Raw genomic sequence first — 27,595 nt, forward strand, 5'->3', positions numbered from 1 at the left:
GAATTAACATTCTATGTTTATTGATCTTCTAGTTTCAGTAAGCATCTTCCAGGCATCACAGCAGCAGGAAAGAATTTTAGAGTAACAGCTTAACAGCCTGATTTTTACAGAGTCTTCTCTGATGCATAAAGGACAGCATGGAGAGAGATAAAAAGGAACTAGGATGGCCATAATACTTCGATATTTATTAAAATTCCATGCTTTTTCTACCCCCCTCCCCCAGTGATGCAGTATTATCTGGAAAGCAAGCCACTGTGTGTTGGGAATAAAAAACAGAACAAAACCTCAGCCAAGTCTCCAGAGAACTAAGATAAGAGTAATTAATCATCTGGTACTCTGATTGTCTACATAAATCAAACTAAATGCAAGATCTTGGTACAAGTGAAAGTGATTTAAAATGCCTGTTTACTTGATTGCTCAACAAGCATTCTAGTACTACTTGCACATGCTGCATCTCTTCAGTGGTGTTCATATCTTGAGCTAAGTCAGAAATTTCTGGTCCTATCAGTCAGCATCGTAGCCAGATCCCCTTGATGTGTGGGCCAGGAAGAAAAAGCTAACTGTGATCACAGAAAAGTTGAATAGGTCCCTCCTGTGCCTACCAGAAGCTTTCTACAAACTAGACACTCGGCCCCCAATATCTTATGTCTCTTTCATTAAGTCACTTCATTAAGTCACATCATTAACAATACCTGCATCTTGCACCTCTTAACAGTATCTCACATTAACACTCTTTCCTTTGGAATATCTGGGTTGTGTAGAATCACAAACCATCTTGGGTAAGCTGACTGCAAGTGCTTTTGTATTCAAATAATTTACAAGAGCAGAAGCAATCCTGCTATGGAATGAACAGTTCTTCCATACAACTGGTGCAAGACTAACATTTCCAGGCCTTCCCTAAAAGGAATACACAAGTAGCTCTTTTAGAGAAGAAATGAGAAAAACAAAAAGCTTTGAACTATTTTGTGAAGTCTACAGATGAATCAATTCTGAACTATGTATGTTACTCAGCAAGACAAAACATGGAACACTCAACTTGATGAAAGCAGCATGTAACAATTATCTTGCATTACTGCCAGCTCTTTAGATATACTATGGAAAGGTAGATGGGCAGCCAGTGAAGTAGTCCTCCACTACTTGATTCAGGAGCAGCAGCTTCTTCCAATACTTTGTTTATGGAAAGAATAGCACCATGCTGCTGGGATCCTGCATAGTCCTAACTCTTCAGTAACTGAAAAAGGGCAGCCAGCTGGTAGGCAAGAAACTTCCTCCCAGACAGTTTTAGACAAGCATTCAAAAGGGAACTAGAATTAGCAATTGTGTCTGAGCACTAATAGATCTGAAATACTGTGCATATTTCTCTCTACATATGAGGAAGCTATCCAACTAAAAGCAAATATAAATAATGGTTTCTCAAAATACTTTGTTAGCAAATATGTAAATATGAACATTAAACATCTGTTTATCTAAAATACCTGTAGGAGGAAGTAATGCCTCCACTTCTAAGTCTTAATTATTATACTTCAATGGCTTTTTTTGTCCCATACCCTATCTTGCCACTGTTAACCATCTCCTTTCTCTCACCTCAGCCATCCCCACAAGAAACCTGCAGCTATGCCTTTTAGTATATGCATGGTGCAACCTGAAATGAAGTCCAGCCACAGCTAGCAAATCAGTATTGAATGCTTCTTACAAGATAATTCTTAACACTGAACTCTTTATTTATTAGTAGGTTACTCTGCTGTTAAAAACTGTGATAAAACAAACCTGTGACAGAGCAGAGAACAGTCAGGTAGTTGCAAAATCTTCTATAAAGTTTCTTTGGTAGAAAGGTGTTTCAGGCATGCTTGGGAAACTCCAGTATCAGATACTGTGAGATTAATATTTGCTCACTGGAGGGACAAGGATGGTTCCAACTGGAAGAAAAGTGTGGTTTTTTTTTTTTTTTTAATTTCAAGATTAAACACAGTATGTCAAGTTAAACAGAAGTTTGCTTATGTCAGGTTGCTGAAGATGTTCAGGTAAACTGCATTCCACCTGCAGCTCCCCCTTCCTATTTAGATACTGAAGACAGCCAGTTTGACACATTATTATTGGAAAAAATTATATTTTGGAAGAACTCACTACAGAAGGTGACAGAATTCCAAAAATCAAATTACATGAAAATATACATCGCAATTTTCTTTGTACATTAGGTGAGGAAACTCTGAAGTAGAAGGCAAAGAATATGAAGGGCCACAGAAGAGAGAAAAGGGATAAGGAGAAAACTATTTTTGATACCAAACCCAGAAGTTAGTCATTTGAAAGCCTACAGATGCGCATGCTTGAATTCAACCTCGAGATAAAACAAGTCTCCCTCACACACCCCACCCCACAAACAGGCAATGCAAAAGGCAAAAAAAAAAAAAGTCACCCATTAAAAAAAAGCAGCTCATCCCATCTTGGACTAACTTAGTCAATTCAACTTCCAAATGAAAACACTCAAGTCCCTTGGAAGGGAAAAACCCAGCAGGCTGCTCAAGGGTGCTCCATGGCCAGTTTTATTGCTATACCCAATTCAAGAAGCATGTGCAATTGGGCTTTTTGTTTTTTCTTTTTTTTTAAAAAAAAAAAAAGAGGGTTGAAGGAAAAAAAGAGCACCTTTGAGACTACAAAGGTCATCATAAAAGAAGACACAAGTAATTGATAGCAAATCCCTTCAGGTTTAATTAGGAAAATTTTAAGTTCTGATGAGGGAATAAAAGGGAGCACATTTCCAAAAAACAAAAGAGATACTAAACTTCAATAAGCAAGAGATTTTAATTAAGCCTCAGTGGGTCAAAGGAAAATTAAAGTGGAAAAAAGACTTTAATCCTAATTGGTTTTAGTCTGACATGCTTCACAAGTTGTTGTTTGTTTCGATTTTTTTAAACTGATAGGAAACAATGAATAGGGAAAGAAAAACCTGCTAAAATCTTTAGAATTTACACGATTCTATTCCTAACTACAGACAGCATTATTTGGTACAATGTGTATTTGTGGATGTACATGAACAGTATATATATTATCCGGATCATGTTGTGCTATGTACACATCTTTACAATTCTTCCTGAAGGTTAAAGCAGTTCATTAGATTTCAAAATGCGTAATCATCTTGTGTTGGCACTTGTTAGGCTCTTGTCAGCATTGATAACTGGCATGTTTTATTGCAGCCCAGTTCCAGCCAGTGTTTGCCAACTCGTAACAACAGAAGTCCAGCAATAGGTGGGTAGAGTGCAGGAAAAAAACAGTGCCATGTTTCTCAATTGGAGACCTACAAAGAAATCACAATTATTAGAATAAAAACACTCATGATCCTTAATTACTTTTAAAACTTTAGTGTTTCAAACTCAAGGAAGATACGTATTACTTATTCAAGAAGTCTACCTACCTCTGTACAGAAGATGCATACATCCAAAAGCATCACCTGAGAAAGACTCGAGTTAGGTTCAGCATACTGTGTGACTCAGCCCAACTATCAGTGTTTCAGGCTCCTGTCACTTGTGTTGCTTGCCAAGTTCATAGTGTGTAGAGGTTTGATTATTCACACAAAACTAAACACCTATAGGTTTTTCATCGAAGCTTCTGTGCACCACTTACTGTGAAGGATGGATGCTGTTTCAACAGCGAAGTACAGTACAAAGTGGCACAGCAGTGCTTCATTAAGCAGCAAGCAGTGTTTGAAGCCAGCTACAAAGCCCCTTCTCATCCAATTCATCACCCACAGCTTACTTAGGAGTCAACAGGATTTAGGAAAAACTTTTGCCTTCCAAAGAAGTATTACAACCAATTTCTTAGTATTCGTCAGAAGCATTGTTTCACTATGGCCAAGTTTAACATGGCAACAGAGTTAAGGTTAATTCAGGATATTCTGGAGTATTGCTCAGTTATTCCCTAAGGAAGAACTGCCAGTTACATTACAAACTATTACACTCTGGTTCAGGGCAGTTGTATAAGCCATTCAGTTCCTTTGCCTAGTCTTTGGACAGAATTATGAACTTCTCACGCTTTCTCTATTCTGGAGAGAGTTCAGTTCAATCAAAGCATTTCTTCACAGGAGAGATGCTGCAGTACTACTTTGTCGCAGAGCACATACACACCCTGACTCCTCCCAGAAGCACTACTACCAAGAGTGTAAAACAAGCAAATACTTCCTATGCAACCTTCGTGAAGAAAAGCTGTGAGTAGTGGGAACATCTGACAAGCTTTTCTAGTTGTCCAGACAGCACAACCCTTCTGTACAACACACAGTACCATATTTCCACCACCACCTCCCTCCCAAGCTTTATATGGGCACTCTAGTATTACATGTTTTTGGGCTTCCCCAGCAAAATAGGTTAGAATAGTTTACTTGCCAAGCCAACCATTAAGAAAGGGCAGCTTCAACATGAAGTTCTGTTTTACTTTGAAAACGCAAGAGTGAAAAATTAGCTAGTTGAATTTTCTGGCGTACCAAGATTAAAGTAACCAAAGGCCATGTATTTAAAGGCCACATTTTAATACAGCACTTTCTATGAGTACTTATTGTTTAAAAAAACACTGAAGATGGGATTGTTCAAATTACAGTAAGCATCTGGAATCAGGAATTCATTTTATCAGGGTGAAAGAGTGTAAATACCACATCAGCTACTCTGACGTGAAAACTTAAACAGGTTCTCAGATATGCTAGTTCAGTTTTCAAGCAGAATCTTTTTCTGAAACTATTCCTAAAGCTTCCCCGGTGAAAAAGTCATTCTGGGGCTGCTGAAGAGAATATCACTTTTCTTGATATAATCTATGGCTAATATCTCAACTTAGTTCTGATATACTAGCAGACTGTTAAAAAAAGTCCCATAGATACCCGAAACAATCTTATCTGAATAGTTCCTAACAATGGCAATAAAAGCTTAGTTAAAACAAGCAACACGCCACCAATAACTGCAAGAGAAGTGCCACATACATGCATATAAACTTAAGGTAGCAATACAGGATGCTTTTAATATTCAAAAAAAAAAGTGTTCTTCACAATAATGAACATGAAGGAATGAGTATTCCTTTCTAGTACAACACTAGTAATCCCTAAGTCCTATTAGGGAAGCAAGATGAACACTGCTGAAGGGAATCGCAACTTCTCTAGTACTCTTGTATTTATTCTATTCAGAAGTTCCCCAATCTAGGCAGAAGGGCTGTTACTGCACTAGAAAGTTTAAGCATTGCTTTAACTATGAAGTCATTTGGCTGCACACAGCCAAAGAACTCCACTAAGACCAAGCAGCTGAGAAGATTTTTTTCCTTTCTGAGAAAAAACTGAACTCAGCAACACTTAGAAAATCCTCAACTCAGGTAAACTAACTCTTCTTCAAAAGGATACTTACCCTGAAAAAAGTGAAGCTACTAGCTGCTGAATAAGTGTCACTCAAAAGCAGTTTCTTGGCTTTTTCTTACACAGCGGGCAACTTTTCTTTTAAATTCTCCATTTCTGTCTTCTCTCCATTCTTTCTGTAATTGAATAGACAGCTTTCAGATGTCAGTGCTATAACCATATGCAAGCTCTAGGAAGAATCTTGGTGTTTGTTTTCAGACATTTACCATCTAGTCAACACCTAAGTTTGCTTACAATCATTGAGCTATTCACTAAATACCTGTAACATTCAGGGCTTGAACACTTGCTCTGGGTTTTCATGCAAGTTGCTCACAAGACAGTGAAGATTTAGCCTCCCCCCCGCCCCTTGGCTTTTAGGCATTCCCCAAGACTAATCTAGTAGCTACCAGCATTTTGCAATGCCTGGGCTGAAATCCATTTATTTCAGCCTGACAAGCAGAAGCAAACTGCAGACCACAAGCTATTGTTACGGGTTATAGGAACTGGCTTGAACTGCAGTGATGAACAAAAAGGCACACAGCTACTGTAGAGCCAGTAGTTCTGCAACTTTTAGGACAGTTCAACTCACTACATCTAGCTAGTACACCCCAGGATAGAAGTACAGAAGTCAGAGTATTCAGAAGAGGCACAACAGTATCCTTAGAAAGAAAAAACTCCTAGTTCGGTGCAGCTGCACAGTATCATCTCCACGAGGAAGACCTTAACAGAACACTCAGCATACCTACGGAGATGGTCCCTGGGACATGTACTTGATTTCAGAACTACACAGATTAAGAACAAAGATGAACATGAAGATAGGCAAGAGATAAGTCTGAACCCAGAGATGTGCAAACCATAGTATCACTAAAACCTCACAGGAAGAAGTGCAGTCACTCTAAGCTATTTTGTGTCAGCTTCACGAAGCACTCAGATGAAAGCACAGGAGAGTTAGCACACACTGAGACACAGGTTGACATCTTGTGTGCTGCCTTACAGCCCAGCAAGGAAGTGACAGGAAATATTTTACGAAATACAGGGTTCTTCGTGTTTTTTATTTTTTTTCCAAACCCCATAAGAATGTTGATAATATACTTAAAAAAAAAAAAAAATCACACTTTCTTCCTGAGGTAACCTGGCAGGCAACACCTTTCCACCCCGCCCCGCATGGGGTGAAGGCCATAGCACATGCGAGAGAGAAAACTGGGATAACTGGTACATCCCTACATTCACCACCTCCACGCTCACCTAACCAGTCAACATCTTGGAAAGCCCAGCGTGTTTTATCTTTCCAAAGAAAGCACAAACAAGGCTACTAATTAGTTTGTTCTCCATTTTCAGTAATTAATCCTGAAGCATGTGGTTCCTTGGATAGGGACACAGGACAGCTTACACAAGAGTACTTAAGGCCAAGAAAAGCTTTGAATGTGCGCTTTCCTAGCTTCAGACTCTCGGTATTTTGTTTTCCTACCCTTTATTTGTAGTTCTATGAGGCAAGTGTTCAGAATTAAGTACCAAGTTAAGTTCCCAATTTGACAACACTCTCCAAAACTCTCATTTCAGGCTACAAACTAGTTCTGTCTGCTTCTCACAGCATGTACTCAGGTTCCTGTCCGTCACTTTCCCCACCCCAAGAGAGTATTCCAACCCACATTTTTCAGTTTTCCAGGAAGCAGCTATTTCCCCTGCTCTTTACTGCCATGACCTGCCTGTAAACACCTCATTTTCTAGATTCACTGAAGACTAGAAGTTAAGGAGAGCAAAATAACTTTTAGTAACTGCCAAATGCTGTTGCTGCAGTAAACTAGAAGACTCCTCGATAAGCAGACCAGAAAAGAGGACATGAGCCGCCAAGTCTTTACTACCCTGATGAGGATGTTCTGGTTAACACGAAGGGGATGCAATCTACAGTCAGCAGGAGATGCTAAGCTGCTGAAGCAGCATACTAAATTTAAAAGTTACTTAACATCTTAGTCAGAAAAAGAGTTACTAGCATGCAAAGTTATATCAGTCATGCCTCGGTACTGTCTTTCAGTTCTTTCAGGCTGGGGTAAAAGAAAGTTGTTTCCTTAAGGCATTTTCAGTCTTTACCCTAAGGTTGGACCAACTTACCAGCCAGTAAACAAATGCATAATTTTGTCTCTAAGACAGCTCTCATGTACAAAGTTGCTCCTGAGGCAGCTGATAGAGAGTGGGGTACAGTATAGAAAGATTTAAAAACAAAACTTATGATGCTATTTGGTGATAAGTATAGCTAGAAGTACAAGCTTTCTCCAGCGTTAGGTCACCTACATTCAACACACACGAGTTCATAAGCTGAGGAATTCTGATGGTACTTTTAGCATTTCATTAATAACTCGCTCCTTCCAGTGCTTTCAAGTATGCCAGCAGAAAACATCCACATGTCCTGGATATTTGTTTCCACAAGTGCTGAGAGAAGGGGAGGTCCAACACAAAAGAATATTAAACGTGGAAATTCTTCACTACAATTTCTGGCGGCTTTGTTTTTCTTGCCCCATTAAGTTTGTTCCACATAAGACTGTTCACATGATTTTTCAGCTAAGCTCGACCACCTTTGGAAACGCTAACAGCATAGCAGATGAAAGGCTTCCAGAAACTAAACTCCTGCCCACCTTAGGAAGGAAAAGCTAGCTTGAAGTTAACATGCTTCTAGAAAACTTTGTGTCTTCCAATTGCTATCTCCCTTTCCTCACTCTTCCAGTTAAACCTGGAATTTCTCTTTTGCAACCACGTTGCATGTATTAGTCATTTCTGTACTGCAACTCAAGAGTAATTCAAAGGAAAGTAACTATGTTAGCATCTCTCAGATGATTGGGGCCAGAAGTCTGTTCTCCCACTTCCCCCAGAACTGAGAATTTTTTCCCTCCCCACCACAAACAGTTATTAGTCTGATTGCTGTTCTGCTATAAAAGCAGCTCTTCTAGAGATCCGATAGCTGTGTTTATACACCCACGCAGCACAGGCCATGCTCCAGAAACATTGTGCTTGCTGCACGGAACTCCTGCATCAAACACTTATGACAGGATCCTCACTGCAGATTCACCCCAGCCTCTGACTATAAGTTGTGCCCTTCTCCCTCACTCAAGCATTCAAGTCTGGGACAACGCCAGACTTAAAGGCCGGATGCCCAGCGAAGCCTTCAAGTATTTTCTCTAAGCAGACCTGCACAGACAAACCTAGTTTTACTCCATGTTCAGGTTAAGACTGTTTTAAAGAGGTGAATACAGAAAAATCACAACAAAATTATACTGAGGTACCCCCACTAAATTTTCTCCCTCCCTTCAAAGTGAGTTATTTAAGCCGTTAATAGATTCATTAAGACAAAATGTTGCTAATTTATACAAATAATGTACTACAAACATAAACAGGTTCTAGAATATGTCTATTTCCACAGCTAAACTTAACAGCACTTGTAACTGTTACACATATATAACCACACAGGATTTTACAGCCAGCTTCCATGAGACCAAAGCAGCCGAGGCTTACTGAAATACATCTGTGCTCAAGTTATTTACTACAAGTAACTGCATTACTGCATAGGAGAAATCAAACCACTGCCTATGAAGCTTGACAGCATCTCTCCCTTGCATTCTCTAAGACATTTACCAGGGCTAGCTGGAAATTCTATTTCACAACATGAGTGTTTTTCGCAACAAAAAGGTAGCCTTAGTCCATGCTGTACAAAGTTCACCTGAAAAATTATTGTACTGTTTGTCAAAGTAGAAGCAAAATACTATCTCAAGTTTGTTTCTACACTAAAGACAATTTGCAGGCTAAGAAAAAAAAAATCTTACCGCTGCATCAACATTAGCAGGAGAATCACCATTGGGATCTGCCAGCATAGAAATTACACTAATCATTATAGTTTCCACTGTGTGAATAGGAAGCCAGCGTTCCTCAGGTTTTTCATAGCCATATTTGTCTTCTCCAGGCTCATGAAGAATTGAAATGCAGACATCACCATTCTTGTCAACTACAAAATAGAACAAGGCATACTTCAGTAATGAACAACACGCTGGCATTTCTTCAGGATACTTATGGAACCGTTAACCTTCACTCCAGCTAGTCTAAAAACATGTTGGTGAAATAAAGTTTATAAAAAGGAAAGTAATTATATGTTACAGAGCTCAATCTCTAAGAAACAAGGCTTGGTGGCAGTCTTACTATGCCTAGACTTTTGGGGGAGGAGGCAATACATGGGTGGGAAGAAATTATTTTTTAACACCAGGCTAACAACTCTCAAAACTAATTTAACTAGGCTTCCACTGAAGGTCTTTTTTTTCCTGTTAAAGTTTAACAAATCAGAGGATGACTTCTTCCACAGCATAAGCATCAGCTGGATACTACTGCAATGTATTGGAATATCACTTAAGTTGCTAGAATCAGAAACTGCTGGCAAGTACTCTGACATTTCCAGAGCTGCAACTGACATAGCACCAACACATTCACATTCCCTTATGACAGGAGCACTGTGCTGGTCTCCTCCCAGCTTTCAACATCTACATCTCCACTAGAGACTTAAAACCTAAAAAACATTCCTACTTCCCAGTAAAAACCCTCTTCCAGTTTATTTCACCTTCCCATCTATGTCCAGCAGACTAGAAATAAAAGAAACCTTTGGAAGAGTCATCTCTGGAGCGACTAAGAGATGCTGTTATTTCCTTCCATGCTTCACTGAAGGAGGACAACCTTGGGCCTTCTACACTGAACTGTTAAGTTGGTAATACAGTAAAAATGAAACACTTGAAGGTATAACAGAAGGCAGGTATAGAAGTTAACACTCTCCTCAGACCAGAACTTTGCACTTAAAAGATATATATGTAAAAAAAAAAAATAATCATAAGTTACCTAGAAGCCAATAAACTAGTGAAAGATACTCTAGGAGCAGTCTCTCAGAGCAGCACTATTAAAAACTCTGCCATGTTTAGTTATTGTTGTCTTCACATAAGAAAGATGTAAATATTTTAATACTTCTAACACAGACAGAATTGTATTCATTTGTCTTGCTAATATTTTCATTCTTAATTGCAAAAAGCTGGAACTTTGACATTGCTTACCATTCGGATGCCAGATTTCTGTGATGAACTTCATTTTTGGTGGCCTCAGTGGATAGTCTTTTGGAAAAGTAAGATGAGCCTTGAAAACACCACCTTCACTGGGGAATCAAAAATATCTTAGTAGAGTTTCTTGTAAGCTTAAGTTGAAGGCTGGAACTTACTGATGCACCAAAAACTACGTTTACCCCTCATACAGCTTAACATGTTGTTAATTAGCAGTACCAACATTCTTATAGGCAACGAAAGGAGTTTCTAGACTGAGAAGATCCTTTCACAAGATGCTGCCAGTTCCCCAACACCTTTTTTTGTTTGTTTGTTTTTTAAAGAGTTGGAATGACATTCCATAGGAAAAAAGTGACAGGGAATTCAGTATCTGGAATTACAACTCATTTTTCCTCCCAGCACATTTGTTAACAACAAAAATATTGCCAATAACTCTCAAGTACAGCCCCACAGGTATCTGTTTATATTCTTCCTTTAAACACCTCTGTCCTAATCTCTCAGTATCAGCCTCAGTGAAAAGTTACAGAAAGCTTATAGTTCATGTCTACCAGTAATACCTTTTCAATACTCATCTAAATGGACTCAGGCACAACAGTGAAGTCTTCAGCATTACATTTACCCACTAAACTGGAGAACAACAATAAATGAGCCATCCAGTTTTTATGTGGGAGTTGCATAAAGTCAGGTCCACATTTAACTGAAGTAACAGTTTAAGTAGCTAGGTTTCAATACCTAGAAATACTCCTTTCTGAGAAAAGTGAAGGCCTGTACTCAGAGGAAGTCTTACAGATGGAATACTTAGCAAATATAATCGTTTCTTGTAACTGAAGTTTGTTACCAAGTTTGAAGTTGCAGAGGCAGACATTACAAAACTAGAACATAACCTCCAAAGAAGGTGGCATGAGATATGCAGTATGACAAGCTACTCCTCAACAGCCACTCCCATGAGAACTGGAGTAAGAAAGAGCTGTTCTGTGCATCTATTTTTCTCTATTCATAATGGAGAAGAAGCCTGCATCCAGAGCTCACAGGCTACTGAGAAAATAAGTTTTTACCACCAACAATAAAAGAAGATGTGTAATTCTAGCAGGTGTCTCAAAAAACAACACTATATCTAAATGACTTGGCTTTTAAAAAGAGAGCAGCTGAGGGGATCTGAACCCACAGCATTCATTTTTAACAAGTTTCAGGAATGCAAATTCCAAAGAATTATTACTCTTCCTAGGAAGGGTAAGAATTCCAGAAACACCAGATATTTTAACATCCATACTAGGCAAGATAAAGGAAGGTTAAATTACATTTGTTGATAGCCCCAAACCAATTAAATTCTACATTTCACAGTGAAAAGAGTTCCACCTTCCCTTCTTAAAGGAGCAGATAATAAATCCAGGCTGTAAACCAGGCGGTACCTGGTTGCGCCTCATCAACATCATATAAATAAAGTTTTACCTGGTTTGTAGTGTGTATCCAATTAATTGAGTTGTCAATCAAGAGAGACCAGTACCATTTTTAGCAATATTTCTGATAAAGGAGCCTCTATCAGTAGCATCATGCACTAAGTCTAAAGTCTAGTCTTCCTGAGTTTACAACACAAAAAGTGGCTAAGGACTAGAGCAGAAGAGAGCCTGCTATCTAACAAGCCTCAAAACAAGCTCAGCACCTTACTGAAGTGGGGAAAAAAATGCTACTGCAATTTTAAACATATAAGGAAAAGGTCAATTAAAAGCAATATGTCTTTACTGACAGTATTTATAAAGTGGCCATGAGAATATAATGTAGCCACTACAACACTGTTCAAAAAGAGGTCAACACAAGTTGGAGAACTCCTCTCATGCAAGACTTGAGAATCACAATGTAGCAAGCTTGACAAGCCAAAGCAATTTGATTGTTGTGCTTAACTACTTTCTCAGAAGCCTGCAGACAAAGGTATACAATGATTTGATATTGGAACTAAAATTGACCTCGAGCAAATGCTACTAAAAGGCTTTCTGTATCAGTAATTTACCACTGGAACAGCTTAATAAAGGAGAACAGAGTTCATCTTCGAGAGCTACACTTTAAGCTGACCTTTTCAGGGCATAAAACCTTTTCCCAGGAGCTAGAATAAATGATCATATGCAACCTCTGAGAAAAAGAAGTTATTCTCTCAATTAGCCAGAGGTTTTTTTTGTTTGTTTTCTAAAAAGCTACTGCACTGCATATGCCAGAGTGCTTCAGATACATATATACATACATATGTGTGTAGCTTGACAAGCACAGCAAACTCAAGTCCAGCAAAAGAACTTACACTGTGAACTGCACGCATTTTTGTGCAACTGTCCATTAAAGAATCTTGCCCTTAGGAGCAAGGATAAAGATTCAAGCTTTTTTGAAGCCTACCATGCAAGGTTTGCCTACAACACAAATCTGATCAGCGTTAAAGTACTCTAGGTCACATTGGGAAATTCTCCTTCAGCAAACAGTGATCACTATAAGGGTTGACCCATCTCAAACTGCGAGGACTTGAGGCTTGTTCTGTGGCCTGCTGCAGTTTCCCAACTGCATCCTTCTCAAATATTTTCCTACAGTGGCCAGCATGAAGTTGGAATGGTTTGAAGTTGTGCTATCAGCTAAGCTAGAGCCTCACAGCAGTGACAGCAAGCAGATTACACCTGCCTTACTTCAATGCATAGAAACCAAGCTGCCCCTAAGCATAGCCTATCCTCTCTTTTCCACACAAGTGCACAACAGGATCAGTGCTGCAGCTTCCCAGGGGAGCAAAGAGGTTTAGAACTTCATAGCAAATTCAGCTATTTACAAATACTTTACTAGCAACTAAACAGCATTACCTAACTTAGTAGGAAGATTTAGGTCATCTCTACTTAGACGGAGCTAGAACTAGTAAATAAGAGTTCTACTTAAGTTTCTATATAAGTAGCAGTACTTACTATAGTGTATCTGGAGGACCAATAATAAGGACTTCCCATCGATAAAGATCATTGTCATCTATTAAGCCCGCTGAAAAGCCTTCCACTGGATTTTTGTTGAGCTCTGTGTAGGAAAAAGAATTTAAGAGTGACTTTAGGTGCCTATTGTATTTATTCGCTGGTTTTGCTCATGCCTCTGTATGTGACCAAAAAAACCCCACGACTTTCAGCAACCTGGTGTCTGCTGATGGATTTATGATCTGGATGAGTATCCTCAACTCCCTGCCACGTACAGCTGCATGCTGCCAGAGCAGAGACCCAGCCTGACTCACACCATCAGCTGAGTGCATCGAGAGCAGGATGACCAAGCTGTACTCAGCACCTTCAGACATGTTCTCCTAAACTAGCTGCCACCAGGTGTGCATGCAAATGAAGAAAAGCCACATGTTTGCTACTAGTTAAAGAGCCACACTATTTCACAAGAACCCTGAGCAACCAGATTAAACTCAAGTGTATTTTTAGGTCTAGAAAAATGTTAACAGAAGAAAAGAGTCACACACGTTCTTTATTTAAAACTAACATCCTACGTCCCTTAAATGATTTTTTTCAGATTCTGAAAAGATTTGAGATATGTGCCCAGTGCATTTTGGAGATGATAATTTACTAAATTCTGAACTATTAGAAGTGAGCCTAGAAGATAAGCTTGTTATGTTTTTCATTTGTTTGTTTTACAGTTTTATCCACTAGTGATAAGCAAAACAGGATTCTAAGTTTGTAAGCTACTTTGTATAGTTACAGCCAGATAGGAAGTTATCTGGAAACAGCTATACAGAAGTCAGGCCTGGATACAGACTCTACCAACTGTGTTCAGCCTGCTCCAGTAAAAAGCACAAGATCTGGGAAGAAACACCTCAAATGAGTACTGCCTAAAGAGGGAAGTCGGGGTAGGGAAAAGAATGTCTCAGCTGATTGCTGCGGGTCAGACACCAATTTAAATGCCAACTGATGCCAAATTTAAGTTCTTGATACAGCATTTCGAACAGTACAAACTCATGATAGACGGATCTTTGGCATTTAGAATAGGGGAATGGGGGAAGAAATTATTCATTCAACTGGTCTGTCTTCCATATGACATCAGGGTTTGTTTTGTTTTACAGCTGCTACTGCATGCATTTTAAATCCTGCCAGGCATCACACAGCCCCCATTAGTTAGAGGTCACTGTATCCCCCCCACTTAGTCTATATACATTCCTTCTGTGTAAAATGTATGGCAACGGCTGTATTTCGTGTTGGTTTCTAGGTATCAGACTTGAGTTTAGGGCTCCTTGTAATGCCCTCAGGTAGACAGAGAAGAACCTCAAGTGAGAGCTTCATACCTTTATGGAAAGGAGGCTACCATTACATCCAAACCCAGTTGTCCATAAGGTTGCAGTCAGTGTTTGCTCTAATTAAGAATTAAACTATTCAAAGCATTGTTAAAAAAAAGCCACAATAATCAATGTAAGCTCTATACAGACAAGTAAGTCCAAACACTAAGAGTGCTCAGCTCATACGAAGGATCGAGATCCTGAGGAGGTGGATAGCAGGAATATTGACTTCACTCAGCCACTGGTAATTCAGAGTCAAGTTTATCCACACAGATGAGTCAGTGCTAAAATCCCAAGAAATGTTTCATTTCTTGGCAGTATGTTGGAAGGGCTTTTCTTAGAACCTACACAGCAGTGGTTCAGTCAACAGATTAAGTCAAACATTCGCTCAGAGTTGCAGCACAGAACAGACTGAGGTGTTGAACCACATCATATTTTCATTAAACAATGCCTAAAACAAAGGTAATACCACGGGCTGCCTAACCAAGATGCAAGTTTCAAAAACCCAAACCTACAGCACAACCACACCTCTGCTAAGCAAGCCAGTTCTCACCCTCCGAGATCTCAGAGCCTTTGTTGAAACAACTGCATAAGCTTGAGTAACAATCCCATCCAATTTTAGGTTAAAGGGACAGAGAGAATAAGCATGTCACGTGGAGTCAGAAGCAGTTGCTGCAGAAGAGCAAGCCCACCCCTCCCAAAAAAATACTGTGCTTCACCAGTCCCCTATCACCTCCCTGCTACAGAAATTCCTTCAGCACCAGATATTAAATGATCTATGACATTAATATTTGAACATGATCTGCTTTTGCTCATGGGGTTTTATTAGAAGTTGTCTATTGTTTGTGCAAAAAGAAAGGATTTGTCCTAACGCCTCTGTTCAGGATGCTGATGTTACACACTACGGTGTGAGTAGTGTGATGCAGAAAAAACATCCAGCACAACTACAGGAGTCAACAGAAAGTGCAAATGTTAGATTTGAGCATCACATCCTAAGACTTTCAAATTTGAAAGTAAGCCTCCAAAACAAGTTCCCTCATTTCTACATCTCCAGAGGGAGAAATCAGTTTATGGCAAGTTTCCTGTGTAAACTGCTAACATCGAGCTGTTCCCATTTAGCTTCGTTACTGGTTGCCAGTTATCACTTGTCAGTGATAACGCTGAACAAAAAGTTAAAAGTGGAAAATTAAGGATGCTTCTGAATGCTGAAGTATTCAGCATGCCACACTATTTTAAAGTCCAGCAGGCACATCTTTTCTTCTCTTTCTTGATTTGTGCTACTTCCATTTCTTTTTATATCTGTCTCAGCCTCCAGATAACAGCTTTTTTAATCCTTAGCTCCTTTGAAGCATTTTTCACATACTTGTTCCCAATGAAAGCCAGCTCTTGCATTCTGACTCATACCAAAGACCTTGCAGCGCTGTATGGCAAGAGATCTTGTGAGAAGGAGTAAGGTTGCTGGATACCAACTGTTGTAACGCAGAAACCTGTAAGCTGTATGAGAGGGACAGCCATTGACAAACACCTTTGGTGGCAGCGATTAGGAAAATCTGCTTAGGGGATGTCACCTATAAAGCAAATTGTGATGTTACTTCTTTTACTGGAGGTGGCATCAGCCTCTGCTTGCAAGAAATTCTCCCGTTTTCTTTTCTCTGTAGCAATACCAAAGCACGGTTTAAATAGCTACTGCACAAACACTTTCACGTAAGGGAGAACAATGGCTATAAGCTCGAGCACCTTCTCCACTAGAGGCACGCAGCATTACCACAAGCGAGTTAGACAGTCTGCATGGAAAAGCTAATTTTATGCTAAACAGAACATCCACCAACAGCTCGTTAGCAGACAAAAAAAGGAAAGCTCAGCCAAGTTTTGCACTGGGAAGTGAAAATCACCGTCCTTGGTTGTTTTACCGTGGACAGTTACGAGCTGCTACTCATTAAAGCTTGTGAACACCGAAGCCTTGTTTAATTATTTTTCCTGGACAGAGCCACCGCTGCATATCAGAAGAGGTAGAAACACCTCTCTCCATGAGCTAAGGCTCACAAAGCAGCAAAATCTTTCCCCCAATCCACGTACCCACACCACAGCTCACGCAAGGATGCAAGGAGCATAGGCACCAGGCTCCGGCAGGCTGCTGCCAGGCGGAGCGGTGACACTGACACTGCTCCCAGAGCAGACACCTGCTCCGTCTGTCACTTCCCACCACCCCCGGCACTTAACTGCTTGTGGACTGAATGGGAGGGAGCTTTCCCAGACAAACCCGTGGATGGCGAGCAAAGGATTCGCTTCCCTCCTCCCGCCAGGCAGAGGGAACCAGCGCTTGGTGCGGGTCCTCTGCAGAGCCCCGCTGGAGAGCAGGGCTGGACTCTAGTCCTGGAAAAGCCGAGAAGTCAGACACCTACAGAGAACTGCGCCCCTCCAGGTTATTTTCCGACACAATATTTCTCTGCAATACCTTTATTTAACTGGAGACATCCTGTACTTTTTCAGCGTAAATCTGTGCACACTAGCACATCTCCATCACGTCCATGCTCAAACTTCAGTGCAGGTTACTTGCTGCTATGCATTGTACACTACTGTTTAGTATTTACTCCAAAATTATCTGCGTTTCTGATAGTTTAATGTAACAGAAACTTTTCTTCCCAGTGGAAAATTTCTTACATTCCCTCTAGAAGCACCCTCAGGTAGAGTCCTCAGCAGCTCAAGCCGCAGCTGACAGCCAGCGCACACCAGCCTGGGCAGCTGCCAGGCAGCAACGCGCAGGGAAAAGAATCCTGTGGCTGCTCGTAAATCAGGCTGTCAGTTCCTTTAGTCCCGGTCCTGAATCAATACCTGTTTTGGGAGATGCCAGCAGGCCCATGACAGAGTTGTTTAAGTCCAGAAGAGGCTTTAATGCCCAACGCCTGGCTTCTCACACCGCCTGCCAGCACCCCGGTGCTCCCGTGGTGGGTTAGCTCAGAACCAGATCCCATCGCCTTAAGCTGGAGCCGATACCATACCCTACGCCATGCTGCCAGTTTGTGTTCAGTTTACACCAAGCTACTGATGTTTCCACACTCGCTAAAGCTGCATTTATTGAAACCAGGAGACTTTTAGAAATCCAAAAGCAACAGCGTCAACAGAAGTGACTAAGCAGAAAGAGCCCCGTGGCTGCAGGCAGCAGCTATGTGCGGCATCTCAGCGTTTCAGCCTGACGCTTCGGCTGCCAACCGCTGCACACCAACACTGCCGAGGTTAAGTTACACCACCAAACAAAGCTTTCAGAAGTACAAGCTTCTACAGTATTTTTAAATAGCAGCCTCTTCAGCGAGCTGCACAGTGGTTGAGGTTTGTGCTGCCAGGGGACTGAGTCCAAAGCAGAAACAAAATGAGGACAGACCAAGTCCCAGCTGAGGCTTCCAGAGAAGTCATCTCCCTGACCCACAGCCGTTCCCCAGCACAGGCAGGTATGGGACGTACCAGAGGCTTCAGTTTGCTACAGATTAGGCTTGCTTCTTCTTGGGTGCCTTTTGTGAGCCTAGTCCAGGAGCTTTTAGCACCAGCTGGTGAGCCTGAAAACCCTCCTAGGCTCCTCTCCTCCATACCCCACACCGTGACTTCCACAGTTAGATGAACCGAGGTCACGTATGATTTCCAAGACTCTTCGTTCTGCCGACGTACACAGCTGCAGGTCTTTGAATCTAGAAGATCAGTGCTGGGATACTGCTGAAGTAACACGATCTCCTCACGCAGACTTGCTCCCAGAGCTCTCCATATTATCTGCTTTCATCATGTTCGGTCTTGCTCCACGAGCTCATCCAAGAAGTTCAGTCAAAACATAGCACATGATGCACACGCATTCCTGGCTGCCACTCCGGCAGTGACAAACCAGAGAGCAGTTCAGACAGAACAGTTTTGTTCTCAGGACATTTTTATTTATTTTGCACTGAGACCAAAGCAGTAAATACAAACCTGCCCTAAGGAGACATCTCTATCAACCACTTCAGTAGCATCTCTAGATTTGGCTCTTAACTTCAGCCTGGCAACTGATTAGCAGTGCTCCACGCGCTGTCCCCTGTTGAGGAGGGCAGCATCACAGCCTTCTACAGCCCTAGCTCTCCTCTGGGATCACAGAATTTGTCAGGAGGGTACATTTTTAGCATCAACATGCAAGCTGCTCAGGGCATCAGCCTAACGCAATGCTCCACAGCTGCAAATTATGCTCCTCTTGCTGTCTCCTCAGCTACACCTGCACAGCCTTCCAAGGATGCACGCAGGAGAGCAGGTCTGGGAAGGAGGGAGGACAGAGTTGGAGGTTTCTTGTTTGGTTCTTGTTTTCAGCCCCAATAAACTTCCTAGCCAGGGCCACAGCTGACCAAAATCTCTGAATTTCAAAGTACTGTTTAAGGCTTTGAAACATGCTTCTGGAATAAAGACTCTCAGCAGTAAATGTATAACCAGTGTTCAAATTACAATGAACACTCATTTCGGTAGAAATTGAAAAACAAACCATTTCCTCAAGAGCCCCTGTGACTAGACTGCTTGAAGCATGCTTTTCTATTCCAGTCACACCAGAATCCAGCAGTTACCTCAGCCGGGTTAATACTGAGGTTGAACAAGCCTGTGAAAGAGTCCTAGTAAGGTCTGAGCTTTGGGCAGGAGGGAGGATGGGAAGAACAGGGAGTCAAGAGGATCTGAAGAATCTTGATTCTCAGGGTCACGCCTGAGAAGCAGCACGTTTCTCACCAGAACACCTTCAGCAGGTTTGCCCAAAGAGTCAGTCACAGCATGGGGCCACATTCACCCACTGTACTCAGTAATAACACAAGTGCCACCCTCGTCCTGCCCTTAGTGTGCACTCTTCAGTCACTGAAGTATGAGGTGGGTACACGCACATTTGAGATGTTCCCTCAGCAGCATTCAGTAGAGACCTTATCAGGATAAGGAGTTCAAGACTCCAGTTATCTCATCCCAAAGCAGATGTCAAAAACAGGTCAGATGAATCATGTTCCACAATTGCTTATTTCTCTCGCAAACAAAGGAGCCTACAGAGCTTCAGATGTCTACCGCATACACTGCTAGAATTCTGCAAGGGAACTGTCATCCTACGTGTCACTCGTTCATATAGTTGACGAGTTTGCCATGGATAGTAGGAAAAATTTATTTAACAGCTGTTTACAAACTACTGACAGCCTAAGGATACAAAAAAATCCATCTAAGTATCTTCTGAACAACCCTCACACGCATTAGTTACGGAACAGCACTGCTGAACAGAATGAAAAGCTCAGGAATCTGGGGTTCACATACAAGAATAAAACACGATTCTATGAAGTCTAATACAAAGGCTGTAGCACAGCACTGCCATAAGGAGATGCTGGCATCTGAAGAGTTCAGAAACTTTCTTCATCGTATGTATAAGCTGGTGGACAAGCCAAGGACACACTTCCTGCTTGTTCTCTTCTCTCACTCATACGAATAACAGGTTTGCACCTGAATTTGAATTATGTTGTCATTCAGAATTGTTTAAGACATCTGCCTTTAAGTGACTCTCGACAGCATCATCTTTCAGATCAGTACCAAGAGTAAGGCAACTAAAATGCCAGCTGGGTTGACATACTAGGTGGTGTGACAATTGCAAGAAAACAGGTTTCCCTTAACAGTCATCACACATGGAAAGACTGCATGGGAAAGCTTTTACAAAGGGCTTCCATCAGAGTCTTTACTATCAGTCTAAACCAGAACAAGCACTGCTAACATTCACCCCCACAACAGCAGTTATTTTTATGGAATCCTATTTCGTTTAGATTGCTATACTTAGTGTTCTTACAAGGTCTGGATATCTGATCTCTGTTCCAGCTGATGTGCCTTGGACCTGAGAGCGGGAAGGAGAAGAGAACTAAGTACGAACACTTACACTTGCAGGGTAGGTAGCCTAGAGCGCAGACCTACTAGATTCCTGACGCGACAGATCATGCCAAGACCAGTCTACTGACAGATAGCCACACACCACTGAAAACTGAAGCACAAAGCAGGTGCAGCATGGTGATAGCACAGACCCGCAACGTGAAGCGTTACCAGATTCTGTTCCCATACACTGGGACAAAAGTGAGACGGTGAGAGTTTCAAGAGCTACATGCCCTCCTTCCTCACCCAAAGCACCTGCTCTTCCTTCTCCAGGCATCTGACTTCACACACATTTCAGTATTTGGTTAGTTCATACTTTCAGAACAGCAGCAGCCTTCTAGTTCAGAAGTTCTGCTTCATCAGAACCCAATCTTTACGCTGAAAAGAAACAGCTGCATTTTATTTTTTTAAATGCTTCCATCCCACTCTGCACCAATACTTAAAAGCTTACTTCTGCAGAATACCTCACACGCTTAAAGACCTTCATAAAACCCCCCGCCTCGAAGGTGGCAAACAAAAACATCTAGATTAGAACAAAGATTACATTAAACACACTAGGGGAAGAAAATTAAGCAGAACGCCTATTTGAGGCAAGCAAGTTTCATCTACAAAGTCCACTCATTCTCAGACTGCTTATAATAACAGGAGTTCAGAAAAGAGATGTGTACCAGCTATGAAAGGGCACAAGTAATCCTATCTTACTTGAACGTGCATGTGCTGTTCCAAGTCTTGCATAAAAAAGTGGCATGAGATGCAGAAAAATCAAAGCAGAATCCATTATAGTCACAACATATTTTATTTGAGGACTACTTACTCTACTTGGTCCATCTCAATTCCATTTCTCTTAGACCAAAATAAAGAGTAATCTATGGCAAGACAACCAATCTTTACAGTTTACATTTCTACAGCAGACAACTCATTGACACTGAAGTTGGAATTATTATCAACAGTTACACAAGGCAAGACATTTTAGCAGGATTTGGACGATTTAACATCTCCAAATAAAAATCTTATTGATAAATCAGGAACTCTAATGGAAGCATTTTCTCAACAGGTATTATTTCCACTCCTTATTTTACAGCATCTCCAGTAGTACTCTCCCGTTCCAGTATCCCCTAACAGAACAGAAATAAGTCATTCCACTGTCAGATCCATCTGTTACATCCACAGTGTGGTGCAAATTACAATGCCCCATTTGGGGGGAGCAGAGAAGGGAACAGAACTGTTTCCAGTCAGCTTGGTTCTTTCCCCAAAAGATTACTGAACTGACCTAACCAGAGCCAACTGGCTGTGACCACAGACAGCCCTTCAAGGGGCAACGTGCTGAAGCAGGTTGTTACTGGTAGCTCATCTCATTTGTTCAAGTAGCTGGTTGAGTCATCAAGCCCCTCCACTCTGAGGTTTAGCTAGACCTCACTCTCCAAAACTGTCAGCATCCCTGAATTTTTTGCTGTTGTGATCGCAGTCAAAAAAGCACCGTTCAGCTTATTCATGCAGCAGGAGCATCTGAAAAACCAACATGTGTGGCTAGCAAAGTTTGCCACAAGTCACATCCATTGTGTTACTTGTGGTGCAACAGAAATTCAGGCTGCTCACGCTGTTCAGACTGCAATCACTATAACAATGCATGTTTTTTAGCAGTGATGTTATCTATAAAGCCAGTGTGAGTGAGGTAGCTTTAATGCTTCAGCCACTTTCTTACAAGAAAACCGGATTATCTGCTATGAAGGGGGCCTACACTACGAGAGTGTTAACATAATCAGTATGCACATGCTATATCTCAGCATCCCAAAAGCATGACAGCAATGAAGACTGATTCTCATCTAAAAATGAAACTTTTTTTTTTTTTTTTTTTAAACACAGCAGTCTTACAGCATTTAAGTGATACTGGAGGTAAGATTCCAAGGTCCTGCAGGTGTAAAACTTAAGTAATATTCTGTGTTATCATGAATAGTTATCACAGAAACATACCTCTCCAAGGAAGCTAATATGAAGATTAGCATCAACTCATTACTTTGAGTAAGTACCACTCAGATGGTATTATCTCGTGGACTAACCTACTCTAAGGCAGAAAGTAGCCAGTATTCAACTGTAAACAAAGACTTCTTGTACTACCAGCCAGCCAAGAGATACACCATCTCAACTTCAATCTATAAAACAACCTCAATTCTGTAACTCCCTCAGAATTTACTACTAAAATATTTTGAAGGAAACCCTGTGTAACTGCCAGAAATTCAACTAGTTCAGTGTCATACTACAAGATTTTTCCACAAAAGTAACAAACTGTTGAACTGCCACGTTAAGTATTTAATATAGTTTTCCAACTTGTTAATTTTTAACTAGACATTTTTGCTTTGAAAAGAGTTATACACACTTGAAATTGAAGCAATGCTGTGTTTCTCGTGTTTGAGAAAGTTATTAGCATGATTTTTGGTATCCTAAGTTGGAGAATATATACAATGCAGCAGAACTTTGGCCAACGAGGGCAAGGTTATTCCCCTGTTTTTCAGCAAGCCGTGTTTGTGTCAGACTAGTCGCACTTCTGGTTCCACTGCACACCACTGATTTAACTGCATCCTCCCTACACGGTCTTGCCAGATGAACTAGACAAGTCTGCCTACTCTGTGTCAGCAACGATTGTGCACAAAGATGAAATAAGAACATTTAGAGAAACGCCACAGTCTACAAAACCCTTGGGCTCAACAGATCTGGAGACCTGAGAGTGTAAAGCTGCTCTTCTTTGTTCCATCTCTTTTTAAAGATCATGATGTATTTGGACTGTAGGAAGAACACATTTTACCCCATCGCCTCTTAGGGGGATAAACTCTGCTGATCCAGTGTTATACTGATCTACATACCTGATCCTGCATGTCTGTCTGTCCATCATACCCCATCCCCCAAAGTTCAGAGGCACTTCATTCTTTTAATTTTCCCTGCACCTTATCCATTAGAGGAAATGGGTAGGCCATGGCTTCTCTTCCACAGCACTAGTGATCCAAAAATCAGGATTAAACATACATCTGTACGAACACATGTTTATTGAAGTTTAAGAGATTTCCAGAAGCTGCTAGAGCTTACAATTAAGTTGATTTGAGAAGAAAAAGACATTTAGCTTTACAGACATTCAAACAGGAAAACCTCTAGGGCTCCACTTTTAGTGCCAGTGCACTGCCTGCCTTTGGTAGTCAAAGATCCCCATTCAGCAGTGCCTTTGAACACTTCTTAAAAAGCGCCCGAAGTTCCAGCTATCTTGATTTGAACTGTTCTTGTGCCTAGATGGTGGGCAAGCACACAGATACTAAACCAGTTACTAATTCCCTGGCAATATGGCTGCTTCATTTGCAGAGACATTGAAGCTACTTAGTATGAAAAGCCCACAACATCTAACTTTACACCCACTTTGTGACTGTTGCTGAATATCCCTTCTTAGAGCATTATCAGCATCCAGAACATGCTGCTTACACGGACAAGCATGTAGTACATATGGTACAGTAGTACCAGTTACCTCCTCAAGTTACAATACAAGCCAGCTCACTCCAGAGAAGTGAGCAGTTTTTATACACTTACTGGAAAATCTTAAGGCTACGTTGTCATGTTTCTTTAATGCACTCTAAGAAAACCCTTAGCTTTAAGTCTCACTGACAAAAGAAAAAAAAAGTTCACCAGCTGACCTTCACTTTAACAGAGGCTTCAAGAACTAAAACAACTCATTAAAGTGCTACATGTCACAGACACCTATTTTCCCCATAATACCTTTTTTAAAAGACACAGCATATGGGGAGGTAAAACAGACAACAGTTCTGAGGACTACTGTTTTACCTTTCTTTCTCCTCTGGAGACTTTTTTTACATCTTAGCATTCAGAATAACTATCTAGGGTCTCATCACTCATTAAAGAAGTTCACATTCCTCAACTGCTCCACAACTGCATGGGCTTCACGTCCCCCCTTCAGCCTTCCTCCACCTCCTGATGTCTTGCTCCAAGTCTAACAGCTCCAACCTCAGACCTCTTGTGGTTTGAATACAGCTGCCTTGATAAGCGAGTGATCTAGAGTAATTTAAACAAGTTTAGATCACATAACTCACCTCCACTGCCAGTCTGCTGTCCTCCAAAACCCAACCACTAAGTACAACCCAATGACTCACCACACTCGATATAATGCAAAAGCTGCATGTAGCAGAAGGGCTGAAATACCAGCCCCACCAGAAGAAAGAATACCACAGTGTTGATTTTTGTTTTGAGGTAGAACAAGCAGTGTGAGTGTAAACAAAGAGACACATTGGAGCAGCTGAGACTTGGAAGAAGACAGTCAGCAGTAGGGTAGAAGATCAGACATCATGAAGCTCAGTCTCTGCATTGCGACTTCAAGTAGCCTGCCATCAGAAAAAGCAGTGTCAGAGTCTAGTTTTAGCTCAGTTCAGATACTGTTTAGGTTATCAAATAAGGAAGAAATGGTTCTCCTTCTCAGGTCAGTAACTCTTCCAGACAGGACTCTCGAAGAATTCAAGGCTCTCCTTCAACACTTGCCACAACCACCCTTAGTACTTTTTTTTTTTTTAAAGTACATAAAGAAGAATACCAAGAGTACTGACAGTACTTCAAACACAAAAACCCCACACAGGGTTTTATGTCACACAAACAGCTACAGTACTTGAGTCAGCACAGCTGAATCAGTAAGATGGCAACTGGAAAAGTTTACCAGCTTTTGCCATTACACGTGAAACCTTCAGAAGGCAGCGAGCAGGAAGGCTTGGGGGTTAACGGCAGTCTACCTAAGAGTGTGCAAGTCCACTTCCACATCCAACTGGCCCATGCTTACAGAACATATAGCTATTGTTACTGTCCCGTGCTACAGCACATATACCTACTGTTACTGTCCTGTGCTTACAGAACATATACCTACTGTTATTGTCCCATACTACAGCACATATACCTCCTGTTATTGTCCTGTGTTTACAGAACTTATGCCTACTGTTATTAGCATATCTGGCCACATGGACACCTCACCAGATGCCAGAAGCTTGCTAGCCACGAAGGCACTCAAGAAGTACGTGGCTACACTCCCGAACACGAGCACGTGTAAGGTAAGCTTGTTTTTACGAAAGAGAACGTCATGTTAAAGGGATTAAAAAACTCCTGTGCTCGTGGTTGGCTATACTTCAGTTTCTCACCCTTACTAGCACCGAGCACAACTGAAGGGAGCCGGTTACACAACTCCCCTCCCTCCCGCTGACAGGGTCCTGTGGTCCCCCACTGCACCCCAAACCCACCGCCCTAAACGTCTGCCCAAACCTCCCCCTGCCCCCCCGTGTCACCCCAAGTTGTCCCTCTGGGCGTGCCTGGGCTGTGTTTGGGTGCACCTAGCGGGCGTCTCATGTGGGCACGGAGGAGCTGTGAGGGGAGGCACCGCGGGGCGCCCGGCCGCGCCTCAGGGGCTGGGGGGGGGGGGGGGGGGGGCTCCCGGCCGCGTTTCTCTTTAAATCTGGCAGCGGGCGGCACATGGAGCCGCATTGTGCACCCCGCGCATGCGCAACGGGGCCGGGCAGAGCCGGGCCGAGGCCAACCGAGCCGGGCCGAGCCCAGCCGAACCCGGCCGAGTCCACCCGAGTCCAACCGAGCCCGGCCGAGCCCCCTCGGCGGCGGCGCGGCCCGGCGACAAAGGGAGGGGGCTGGGGCCCGTTCGCAGCCCCGCTCCCGGCCCTTCCCGGCCCCGGGCCCGGCCGCCGGCTCCTCCCTCCGCCGGCGGTCCTACCCCCACACGCACAGCGGGGGCAGCCCCGGTGCAGCCCCCCCCCCCCCCCCCCGGGCCTCCAACAAAGGGGGAAGCGGCGTGTGCCCACCCCTCCCCGTTCCCGTCCCGCCTCCCCGGGCGGCAGGGCACGGGGGGTGAGGGGAGGGGAGAGGGACGGGGGCACCTCAGGTCCCCGCGGGAAGGTGCGAAGGCCTGAAGTACTGTTTCTGAGGGGGGAGTGTAAAAAGATAAATAAATATATAAAGCACAACAACCAGCCCTCCCTCCTCCGCTGCGCTCCGGCAGCTGGCAAAACCCCACCGAGACACCCCGGAAACCCCCCCCGCCCCTGGCCCCCTTCCTTTGCCAGGAAGAGAAGGGTAAAGGGGGGGGTCGGCGGCCGAGGGGGGCTGTTGCGTTCCCCCTCCTCAGCCCCCCGAGGGGCCGGGGGCAGCGGAGGAGGCTAACACCCCCCCTACCCCCCCGCCGTGCCGGCCCCTCCGCACCCCTCCCCCCGGCCAGGCAGCTCCCCCTCCCCCCCTCGGCCTAGTTCCCTCAGCTCCCGGCTGGGCAAGGGGGCGGCGGGATGGGGGATTTGGGGGGGGGGCTCAGGGGGGCTCTCCCCCCTCACACCCGTCCCCTCCCGCCCCCCAAGCGCAGGCCCCGTCCCTCAGCGGCCGCCCTCCGCTCCCCCCCGCCCCCCTCCCGCAGCCGATCGCCTCTCGCCTCCCCCCGGTCGCCCACCGCCGCCGGCCGCCCCCCCAGGCCGGTACCTGCCAGTTGTCTCCGCAATAACAGGGCGGACTGGAGCTCCGTCATTCTCCCCCTCTCCGCCCGGGGAGGGAGTCCCGGGGACGGCGCGGCTCCCGGTGCTGCGAGCGCCCGAGGAGGCGGCGAGTGGCCCTCAGCCCGCCCGCACGGCGCCCCCCGGGGGTCTGGCTCCGCGCCGGCCGCCGCCACAGCACGCAGGGTCCCTGCCAGGGGCGAGCGGCCGTGGCTCCGAGCCGCCCTCCTCCTCCTCCTCCTCCTCCTCCTCCTCCCCCCGCCCGCCAGGAATTTCGCTGCACTCCGGGCCGCGGCGCGCAGGCGCACTCCGCGCCGCCGCCGGCCCTTCCGCGCCGCCATGTTGAGAGGGGATATCGGGCGGGGAGGCGGGGTGAGCCTGGCCTCGGCCGCCATCTTGAGAAGGTCACTTCTCTCTATCTCCCTCTCTCTCTTTTTTTTTTTTTTTTTTCTTTTTCTTCCCCTTCTGCAAAGCCCTAGCCTGCAGG

The 27,595-nt window shown here is 43.3% G+C and overlaps 2 protein-coding genes across 4 annotated transcripts in view; one reads left to right on the top strand and one right to left on the bottom strand.

The window, feature by feature from the left end:
• UBE2G1 (ubiquitin conjugating enzyme E2 G1) lies at positions 1-27,518 on the bottom strand. The gene is given in 9 exon segments (XM_083806252.1): positions 1-3,292; positions 5,373-5,496; positions 9,172-9,350; positions 10,435-10,532; positions 13,365-13,467; positions 27,098-27,155; positions 27,158-27,229; positions 27,232-27,333; positions 27,336-27,518. Coding segments are annotated over 8 exon segments (867 nt in total). The 5' UTR covers positions 27,504-27,518; the 3' UTR covers positions 1-3,292; positions 5,373-5,409.
• SPNS3 (SPNS lysolipid transporter 3, sphingosine-1-phosphate (putative)) overlaps positions 27,465-27,595 on the top strand; it is a 46,331-nt gene continuing 46,200 nt past the window's right edge. Inside the window, exon 1 of one of the 3 annotated variants that reach the window (XM_083806249.1) lies at positions 27,465-27,594. The gene's annotated coding sequence lies outside the window, so the exon portion shown is untranslated. The remainder of the gene's footprint in view (position 27,595) is intronic. The other 2 variants (XM_083806246.1, XM_083806247.1) reach the window with 2 other exon arrangements.

Source organism: Anser anser, assembly GCF_964211835.1.
Source record: "Anser anser genome assembly, chromosome: 20".
NCBI classification, from domain to species: Eukaryota; Metazoa; Chordata; class Aves; order Anseriformes; family Anatidae; genus Anser; species Anser anser.